Source organism: Ammospiza nelsoni, chromosome 3, assembly GCF_027579445.1.
Source record: "Ammospiza nelsoni isolate bAmmNel1 chromosome 3, bAmmNel1.pri, whole genome shotgun sequence".
NCBI classification, from domain to species: domain Eukaryota; kingdom Metazoa; phylum Chordata; class Aves; order Passeriformes; family Passerellidae; genus Ammospiza; species Ammospiza nelsoni.
The window spans coordinates 2489509-2500021 of NC_080635.1; the positions used below are offsets into that span (position 1 = coordinate 2489509).

Consider the following 10513-nt stretch of genomic DNA (forward strand, 5'->3'; position numbering starts at 1 on the left):
TGGTTTCCGAGCGGAGCCCGCGGCGGTGGCTCCGCTTCCCGCAGTCCCAGCTGACCGCAGCGCTCCCGCCCGCCGGGGAAGGAAGAGCCCGGCCAGGGGAGCTCATACTGCCCGACGGTAATAAATATTTGAACAAATATAAATATATAAAATAAATAAATAATGCATCAGACACGAGAGTCTGGCTCGTGACGTAAGCACAGATGATTAATTAAACAGCAATGTGTCAGTGCACTCCATGCTCCCACCACAGAGAAGCCTTTCCCAGGTTTGCAGCTGATGCGAACCCTTGAGCCGCAGTTCACACAAAATCCAGCAGCAGAACGCTGAAATCGTTGCTAATTACACAGAACAGCCCCAGCGCTGGGAGCGGCTCAGCAGAGCTACCCTGCACAGGCCCACACTGTCCCAGTCCCGTTGTTTCACCCACACAGATCCATTCCTGCTGCATGGCTACTGCTGTCTCAAGTATTCCCAAACATTTTTAAATTGCTTCCTGTGGGAAGCCACCAGTGCCCGATAAAGACCAGCCCAGATCTCCATTTCCCACATAACAATCCTTCCCTTTGTGGTCATTTGGCAAAAATCAGGGATAGTAATGATTTTCTTTCCAAAAAACCTCACTTGTAAACTCTGAGATAACACAGTGAGGACAAAGAACACAAAAAAAAAAAAGCACAGAAAAATTCAGAAAAAATTATTCGCCAATCTAGAGAAGTATCTGAAATCTGAATACTCGAAGGCAGTCTGAAAGCTTCCCTTAGGTCTCAGGGAAAGCAAAACCCACTGGTTTCATACCACCCACAGAATAAACTAATGCTGGAATATTGCTGCATTATGATGACATCCAGTCATTCCACAATGAATGGAAACCTGATGGTATGGCAGAGAACTGGAACATGGTTTTTTCATTAATCTGTGCTATTAGGCAGGAGTCAGTCCCTTCCTGCTTTATTTTTAAATAAGAAAAACATTATCAGGATCTGAGAATAAACAAAAAAAAAAACAGTATCTTAAATTTTACTCATGTGCTGCTCTAGAGACTGTGCTAGATCAGTTACAATAATTCAGAGGTAGTAGAGCTGACTCTTTGTATTTTTCATTTCCAAAACCACAGGACTGTGTTTCTACTCTGACAGCATAAATAACCCCTGTCACTTGCTGGAGTCTGGTGGTTTTGTGACTGTTGTGAAACTCAGGGAATTGCTCAAAGCAGGTAAGAAGGAGCCAGGGTGGCCTGCACTGACATCATGCCCTGTTACCAGTCAAACCAGTCAGAGCAGTGCAACTGTCCCAAGGAGAGATTATCCAGCAGTTAAAGGCTGAGCTGCTGTGGCCACAGAAGCCAGGGCACAGATTTACCAGCCCAAAGCTGCATCAGAGTGCCCTGCAGAGGAACCAGTCCAAGATGTGAGGAGAGGAAAGGATGTGTGGGCACTCACAATTACCACCTGCCTTTACAGCCCAAAAATGGTCACCAATCCCAACACCTGGGCCACACCTGCATGGATAAACATCTGGAAGGAGTTACATGAGAACATCACTTCTTGTGCTGTGTTGTGTAAAACAAGTGCAGTTCTGCCATGATTGCACACAAGAGCATTCCTGCAGTGGTTTAGCACGAAATCCCTGTGCTGGTTTCCAGGTTTGCATCTCTTCTGGAAGGTTTTCATTGCCAACAGAGGAGATCTGTAAGAAACTGCATTTGCTTTGTGTTTACCTCAGCAGCAAATCTCACCAAGTCAGAAGAACCTTAATATCCCAGATGGAGTCTAATGCCACACAAGGAAGAGTTTCCAACCTGTGCAAAGTGGCCCATTTATTTCTACTAGACAAACAGAGGATTTTAAATTGATTTTTCAGAGAGCTGAACAAAGCTCTGACCCTTTGCATGTTCCTGTGTCTGCAGCCTTTGAACCACTCAGCAGTGGCATTTATCAGTAGCTCACATATTCCAGCAGAAAATGGTTGATCTACTAAAGAGTAAGATTCAAGAATAAACTAATCTTATATAAATAGATGCCAAAGTTCTCTTACAGAATTCTAGCTCTGCTACAGGTATATAAATAATTCTGAAGAGTAACCTAAAGGTGACTGATAAGTTAAATAAGGTAACTTATAAGTAAATAAAGGTAACTTCTAAGTCAAAATAAAGCTGCTTGCCTAAATGCTTAGGTTGGGCAGTATTTCAGGCACCTCTCCTGTCTGATCTCCTCTTCCAGGCTCTCCTGTGGCAGCCACACCTGCTCCTTTTGCTCCTCTCCCCTTCCCAAAGCTGAGCCAGCCTGGAGCAGCCTGTCCAGCAGCCTTCCTCTCCCCCCCGTGCTCATTGAGGTTTCTTTTCTCTGCAGCCTGCCATGTGGACAGAAACAAACAGTAAATTGTGCTGTGTATTTCACTTCAATGAACTTTAATACCCTTCTGAAATCAATACAATTAATTGGGAGTTAAATAACTCACTTCAATTCCTCAGAGCCTACTTTTCCAATTAAGGTAATTGCAAGATTGAAAGGATCAAAATTCTTGTTGAGATTTAGGAGATACAATGATGACAGTGACTTGTAGGCTGAGTCAAACAAATATAAAGACAACTCAGGTAAGGATAAACTATCTTCCTGCTAAAAGAACTGTTGTCAAATAGTATGACCTAGAAGTGAAATTAAACTTATCTTTCTAAAAAATAAGACTTAAAACATTCCAACAAGCATCATGGTGTTGTCTTCTCAACTTGTTCTGAGCCAGAAAGCAGAGAAAAAAAAAATAACCTAAAACAGACAGAAAGCCAAAAATCTACCTGAATGGATGCTCTTAAAAAATTTGGGGTTTATTAATTAATTCATTCAGAGACCCTTCCTCTGAAATCTTTCACTGACAGGAGAGGCTGACAGTCCATTAATTACATCTCAGAACAGTAAATGAATTCCCTCCAGGGACACACTCTGCACACAGAATTGCACACATGATACAGAGAAGCAAAGGGGGGAGGGGTGTATTTTAAATTTCAGATTTTTTTCGCTATTTTCATTTCAACAACAGATATAATTTTCAAATACAGACAATTTTCTGGTACACAGGGCAATGTCTCAGGAACATATTCTGTTTTAAACCTCAAGGCTTTCATTTGCCCTTTAACTACTTTTTCCTTTACATCTGCACTTGAAAATCTAACAATTTACTATAAATAATTGTAATCACCATCTCCCAATACCTGAGCACAACCACTGAAATTCATGTTCTATTTATTAACAACAGGCATTCAGAGATTACTTTCAAATCAAGGTTCCAGCATAATATTTGTCTTTTCAGCCACTCTACCTCAATAAAATTCTGCTCCTTTTTTTAGAGTTTTGTTGTGTTGAACAGACTTCTAAGAAGCCAAGGCCAGCAAATGCCATTAAAATATAAATACTGAAAGCTTTGTTAACACATAATGGGTGTTGAAGATCCCTGTAGGAATGGTCAAACTGAAACTACTCAATCAATTAAGAAATTGCCTACTTATATTTTCAATAAACCTTAAAATAAAACAATTATTTTAATGATTAAGACAAACTTAGTTATTTAATCCACTGATGTAACCTTTAAAAGTTCAACATGTTATACATACATACCACAAGGAAAAAAAAAAGTTTTAATTATCTTTGCTTCATTTAACAAAAAACCAAAACAGTATTCAAGACAGAATTCTCAAACACCCATATGAAGAAAATACTTTGAACAGTCTTAATATTTTTATGGCTTTTGATAAACTGGAGCCCTAAAATTTTGGTGGGCAGATGCAAAATTTACCACCTGAAAGGCAGCATGAAAAGTTTGTCCAACTCCAAGACCTTCTCTAAGTGACACAATTAAGCAAGAAATGTTAATTTTTCTTTGATGCTCCAATTACTTTCAGCTTCCTCCAACTCAAGGCTTTCCTACTGCTCAAAAACACAGGAGAGATATTTTGACACTGATATAAAATCAATAAAGGACAGATATAAGCTGAGATGCAGATGGAGCTGATAGATAGGCAGCTAGCAGGCTACATCACAAAATGGCTGAGAGTGATGCAAAGTTAGCTCAGGGAGTAACAACTAATGGGTGTCTGGCTGCAGAATACCCTTTATTCCAATGTCCTTTCAAGAAACAAACCAGAACTGCTTGGAACTACTGGTGATGCCTCACTGCTCTCCCTTTGTAAACTCTATTTCTCCTCCCTTCCTCCCAAGTCCCTTTTTTCCTGAGAGCTGAGTTCTTTATGAGAGAACCCCACTTCTTATGAAAAGCAACTTAACCTTTTAACTATTCCACTGTGTGCATCTCCTGCAGCTCTCCCTCCCTTCAGGGGGAGACAAAGTGCTGTTACTCCTTTATGGTTCTGAGGGTGATGTTTTGGAGGACAACTCACAGAAATCAATCTTCCCTTTGCACATCTGTTGAAGAAGCTTGATACTCCTATGAAGACTGGGTGTTGTCTCCTAAGCAAGAATGGCAGTCCCTATTTTCTTTTTTTCCTTTGTTTGCTATTTTATGAATGCCTCACTTCTCCTATCTCGAGATCTCAGAGTGGCTGCCAGGTGGGTGGATAGAATCACTGACGTACAGCCATAGGTGAGTCAAATATAAATACCACAAATTTGAGCAATCATTTCTCCATCCCTTCACCAGCCAGTAGCAGCAAAAACTGGTACAGCCCCACCAGTGCTCCACTACAAACCAGACTTCAACAAGCCCTAAGTGGTGTCAATAAAGCCCAGTTCAGTGGCTTTGTTGATCAAAGTGCCTCAGAGCTCCTGCTTCTCTCCTGCAGCCACAGCGGAGTCCAACGCCGCAGGAGCTTTGCTGCTTCCAGCAAAAACAGTCTCAAAAGCTGCCTCCTGCTCCTCCAAAGTCACAGCAGCAGCAGCAGCAGCAGGGGCTCCTCTGGCAGCTGTGCTGGGAAAGGCTGGCCTCTGCTCTGCAATCCTCTCCAGGTCCACTGTTCTCCTCCCTCTTCTTTTGCCCAGGATTTTGATGTAATTAGCTGGCACAAGTCCTGTGGTTTGGCCGTCGTAACTAGCCAGGAGCCAGCCACGGATCTTGGGCTGTTGTTCTGAAGAGGAGAATGCAAATGCATCAGGTTACAGGGCAATCCAAGAGAACTGAACAAATCTACTCTGTAAGTTTCATCAGAATGCAATAATCACTTCATGGGGAGTAAAAATCAGTGTGGATGAGGAATTTGGTCAAATAAGGTGGATTGGGGGCTTTTTTGTTTCAATTTTCAGATTCTTGCACTTCTCACATGTGTTGAGAAAATAAAAAGGTTTACCAGAAAATCAAAAGTTTACCTTTGGGTGCTAATCTTAGCATGTCACCAGCACGGAAAGAAATTTCTTCTTCTGAGAGAGCATTGAAATCATATTCTGCTCTTCCAACTACATGGTCGTCTTCTCCACTCGCCCAGTTACTAGACACTGTTTGCAAACAAAAACCACAAGTTTATCTGCTTGGAGTTACAAAGTTTGGTGTGTTTTTCAAAGGAAAATGAAGAAAACACTTCACCTTCCTTGCTAAAACTTTTCCAATAGAGAAGTCACAGAAGTAACATGAAAAGCAAGATTTGGGAAGCAAACCCAACCAACACTTGTCCCACCCAACCCAAAGTGCCACATCTAAGAGGAAGGAATCAGAAATTGAGAGGAAGCATGATTCTGGAATCACAGAAAGCTTCAGCAGGAAACCACATCTTAACAACAGCTTACTTAAGCAGGCTGTCACTTGCATCACACGCCTAAAATTCAGTACTAATAGATGTGCCCCAGCATCTATTAATTACTATTGCTGTAGTGTGAGACTAATCACTATACAGGCAACAACAAACGGAACAATACACGCTGCCCTTCTCTGGTGCTGCAGGTCATCTTTACCTGTTTCTTCCTCACTGTATGTAGAAAGCAGCTTCCAAATCAGGTAGGGGCCTCCCAGTATGACAGCAAAGAACAGGAAAATGGGCCAGGATTTCGCAGAGTTAGCCACCTTGTCTTCGAGGCCGGCACGAGCCACTCTGCCCTCGCTCTCAGCCCACAGCTCCTCGTTGTCGCAGCTCTGCCGCAGCCCCAGCAGGCGCCGCAGGCGCTGGTAGAGGTACCTGACAGTTCTCACGAGGGCAAAGGCCGAGAACACCTTGGTGAAGTGGATCTTGAGGCGGGAGAAGTGGTTGGCCACATCCAGCACGGCCCTGAAGCTGTTGTAGACGGCGGAGAAGGTGGCGTCCATCATCATGCTGACGGAGGCGAAGGCGTGCACGATGCTCTCGATGGACTGGAAGGCGCCGCGGCTGCTCTCCTCAGCCTGCTGCACAAACCTGCTGGGGGGCACGGCCTCGGCACAGAAGCGGTTGTAGCCCAGCCCCCCGTAGCCGTAGCTGTAGGGACTGTAGCTGCCGTAGAAGGAGGAGCCGTAGGAGCCATAGCCCGGGGAGAAGGAGCTGCTGTAGGCGGGTCTGAAGGCGCTCAGGCCGCTGCTCGTCTGCTGGGAGGGCCGGGGCAGGATGGGCGGGGGGATCCGCGCCACCGCGGGCTGCCCGGGCCGGCTCAGCACGCCGTCACCCAGGTCAGCAGACCTAAAAAACACATTCAGACAATCCAGAGTTAAAGTTTTCCTCCCACTAACTCCTGAACACCACAGAGAGTTTCAGCAGCAGGGGTGTGACCGTGTCCACAGGGGCGTGAGGATGAGGGGAGAGATGAGGATCTGACTCAATGTTTCAGAAGGCTGATTTATTATTTTATTATATATATTATATTAAAACTACACTAAAAGAATAGAAGAAAGGATTTCATCAGAAGGCTGGCTAAGAATAGAAAAAAAAAGAATGATAACAAAAGCTTGTGGCTTGGACTCTCTGTCTGAGCCAGCTGACTGTGATTGGCCATTAATTAGAAACAACACATGAGACCAATCCCAGATGCACCTGTTGCATCCCACAGCAGCAGATAAACAATGTTTACATTTTGTTCCTGAGGCCTCTCAGCTTCTCAGGAGAAAAAATCCTAAGGAAAGGATTTTTCATAAAAGATGTGTGTGATACATGGGGACAGGGAACCCAACACTCATTATGCTGAACAGGGTTTGATGGAAGTACAAGATCTGGGCAGGAAACACAGATCCTTCAGGGGGATAAAACCCCCAAGATCAGATATCCAGTGTGAACATGGAACTGGAATGTAAACATGGAAACCCTTTGCCTATTTATTCTATCATTTATTGTGTATTTAATGTATCAACCCATGAAATACACAACCCAGAGCCATCAAACCTGCTGCTCTAACACCCACGTCATTATTCTGCATGTGAGAGCCCCTAACACAAACTTTTATGAACTTTCCAATCTGAAAGATTTATTCCCAACCCTTGTTCCCAGCTCTTCCACACAATGAGCCAATGATACAGCAGGAAGAGAGCTTGAGAATCCACTCTTAAGGGTGGCATGACCTAAGTGGGAATCCAAGTAATTATGCAACAATATGTGCAAGGGCTTTGGGGTCCCCAATTTCCCTCTCTACCCAAACTGCCTGACCACCTGTGTGCAGATTTTCAAGGGGTTAAATCTACTGCTGAGAAGTGTTGGCAGAGAGAGGTCTTAATTTAGTAATTTTTCTTTTCCTTTGCATGCCCATAAATTTAAATAATTTTAGCAATGCCCTTCATAATACAACTCTGGAAGTACTTGACTGGCATTTGAATTCTGTCAAGCAGCTTTTTGTCCAATAAAAATATACATTTTTCATTCACACATTATCACCTAAAAGTCAAACATTTTATTTCCCATGCTTACTGCCTTGTCCCACAACTTCCCACTTCTGCAGTCCAGAAAAAAAGAAGGAAGTCAAGCTGGACTTGCTAAGGAGCTGCTGCTTGCTGTACTATTTCCATACAAGGTAGGGAACAGCTTCCTCCCAGGAAACTTACAGGTTTCCACAGCAAAGAATAATATTTGTATCTTTACACTGCTGCTTTTTCCGTCACAGACTGTAACTCTCTCAGCAGTTGAAAACAGGAGGAAAAATAAGTTATTACCCCAGCAAACAGAGCTAGTGTAACTCAGTAAGTCACACTACAGTCCTCTGTCCTCTAGACAATTCGGGACACCCCGCTCCAAAGCTGCCTGAAGCCGTTTGAAATGGGGTAAATAAACCCAGAATGAAAAACCAACAGCACCAAACTGCTGGCTCAGCACTCGGCAGAGAGCACAGAGAAGTTTCTGCTCAACCTTTTGCCCAGTTTCAGCTCCCTCCAACGGCAATCACCAGCACCAGGAGAAAAACAAGACGAGCACTCAGCCACCCAGCGGGCCTTCCTTGGCTTCCCACAAAAAAGAAGGAGTTCACAAGCCCCTTTCTGTGCATCCTTCTCTCTGAACAGGCTGGGTTTTCAGGGAGAGCTCCCAGAAGCCGGGCACACACACACAGATATGGGACTGACAACACACAGGGATCTCTTCCAACTCCTGGGGCTGACACGCAGCTCCCCCCGTCCTGCAGAGCCTGGGGGCTCACAGAGCTGCACAGCTCCAGGAAAGGGCTGGGAATGCCGCCGGGAATGGACTGTGAATGCCCCCAGGAAAGGGCTGAGAGTGGCCCCAGGAAAGGGCTGAGAGTGGCCCCAGGAAAGGGCTGAGAGTGGCGCCAGGAAAGGGCTGAGAGTGGCCCCAGAAAAGGGCTGTCAATGCCCCCAGGAAAGGGCTGAGAGTGGCCCCAGGAAAGGGCTGAGAGTGGCCCCAGGAAAGGGCTGTCAATGCCCCCAGGAAAGGGCTGAGAGTGGCCCCAGGAAAGGGCTGTCAATGCCCCCAGGAAAGGGCTGTCAATGCCCCCAGGAAAGGGCTGTCAATGCCCCCAGGAAAGGGCTGTCAATGCCCCCAGGAAAGGGCTGTCAATGCCCCCAGGAAAGGGCTGTCAATGCCCCCAGGAATGGACTACCAATGTCCCCAGGAATGGACTTTTAATCCTCCCAAGATCGGACTGTGAACTCCCTCTACCCCCCGGTGACAACCCGGCTTTCCCTCCCCACACCGCACCGCAGCCTCCCTCACCACCAGCGGGGTTCGAGCCCGCAGCCCCTCAGCCGAGCCCGCCCCTCCCCGCCCGGCACAAGCCCCTCACGGCGCGGGGCAGCCCCGGCCGGGCCCGACCTTTGAGCCCGCCCCAGGGGAGCGGGCCCGGCCGGCCCGAAGGGGCGAACTCCCACGGCCTCCGCGGCGGGAACACCCGGGGAGGGACGCCCGCACTCACTGGAAGGCGGTGGCGGTGCCCGGCAGCCGCCGCGACTCCCAGGGCTTGGGCGGCGGCGTCGCCGCCATCACGCCCGCTCGGCCCCGCTCGGCTCCACTTCGGCCCCGCTCGGCTCCACTTCGGCCTCACTCGGCTCCGCTTCGGCCTCACTCGGCTCTAATCGACCCCGGCTCGGCCCCGCTCGGTTCGGGCTCGGCCTCGCTCGGCCCCGCCCGTCGGCAGGCGCCACGCGGGAGCGCCGAGCTATTCCACCAGCCGCCCTACGGGCGCGGTGCCCCACCGCGCCGGCCGAGCGATGCGCTCTGCCGCTCTGCTGAGCGGGCCTGCGCCGGCTCTGGGGGCCGCCGAGCGAGGGTGAGCGGGAATGGGAGCGGGAACGGGAATGGGAATGGGAGCGGGAATGGGAATGGGAATGGGAATGGGAGCGGGAATGGGAGCGGGAATAAGAATGGGAACGGGAACGGGGATCCTGTGCCCCCTCCCCTCACAGATGGGGGGCTCTGAGCTCCGCCCTGAGGTGCTGGGCCGGAGCGGGGCCGCGGTTCCTCCCCTCACCGTGCCACCAAGTGTCAGGAATATTGACTGTCACATTTACCGGGTGCAATATTGTCACATTTACCATGTAGAGTATTGTCACATTTACCAGTGCAATATTGTCACATTTACCAGTGCAATATTGTCACATCTGCCAGTGGAATATTGTCACATGTGCCAGGTGCAATATTGGCACATTTACTATGTAGAATATTGGCACATTTACCATGTGCAATATTGGTACATTTACCCCCGTGTGCCACGCCGTGCCAGTATAAGTGTATATAATTCACCTGGCATGGAGCTGAATTGAGGTCGCAGTTACCTAAAATCGCGTTTTTGTGTGTTTGTTCTTTCCCTCTAAAAGCAGCTTTGGAGTTTCCCAGGCAGCCCTTGGTTTTTACAGCTTACCCTGAAGCGTCCAAAGCCAGGCTAAAGAAATTCACTGAATTAATCACTTTTCCATGGTGCAGAAGCTCTCCGTGGCTGCAGGATTCCTGAGCAGGACGGGGAATTGCAGGTGTAGCCGTGGCTGCCACGGAGGTCATGGATAAATCCATCCCTTGGGACACAAGAACTAGCAGAGTATCAAGTGTTGCTTGCAGGAGCTGAGCCCAAAGCAAAATCGGGTGGTTCATCAGTGCTGTGGAATTCCTTGCTGAGTTTATTCCCACAATGGACTCGTTAAACCTTTGTGTGAACAGTTGTGGTTATCCTTATGTGCC

The 10513-nt window shown here is 47.2% G+C and overlaps 1 protein-coding gene across 1 annotated transcript; it reads right to left on the reverse strand.

The window, feature by feature from the left end:
* Positions 1 to 2803: 2803 nt before the first annotated feature.
* On the reverse strand, positions 2804 to 9431 carry PEX13 (peroxisomal biogenesis factor 13). Its single transcript, XM_059468185.1, has 4 exons — positions 9255 to 9431; positions 5892 to 6586; positions 5313 to 5438; positions 2804 to 5074 (listed from the first exon to the last, which is right to left on the reverse strand). Exons 1-4 carry the CDS (start codon positions 9320 to 9322, stop codon positions 4767 to 4769), a joined length of 1197 nt encoding a protein of 398 aa, XP_059324168.1. The 5' UTR covers positions 9323 to 9431; the 3' UTR covers positions 2804 to 4766.
* Between the last annotated feature and the right edge of the window lie 1082 nt (positions 9432 to 10513).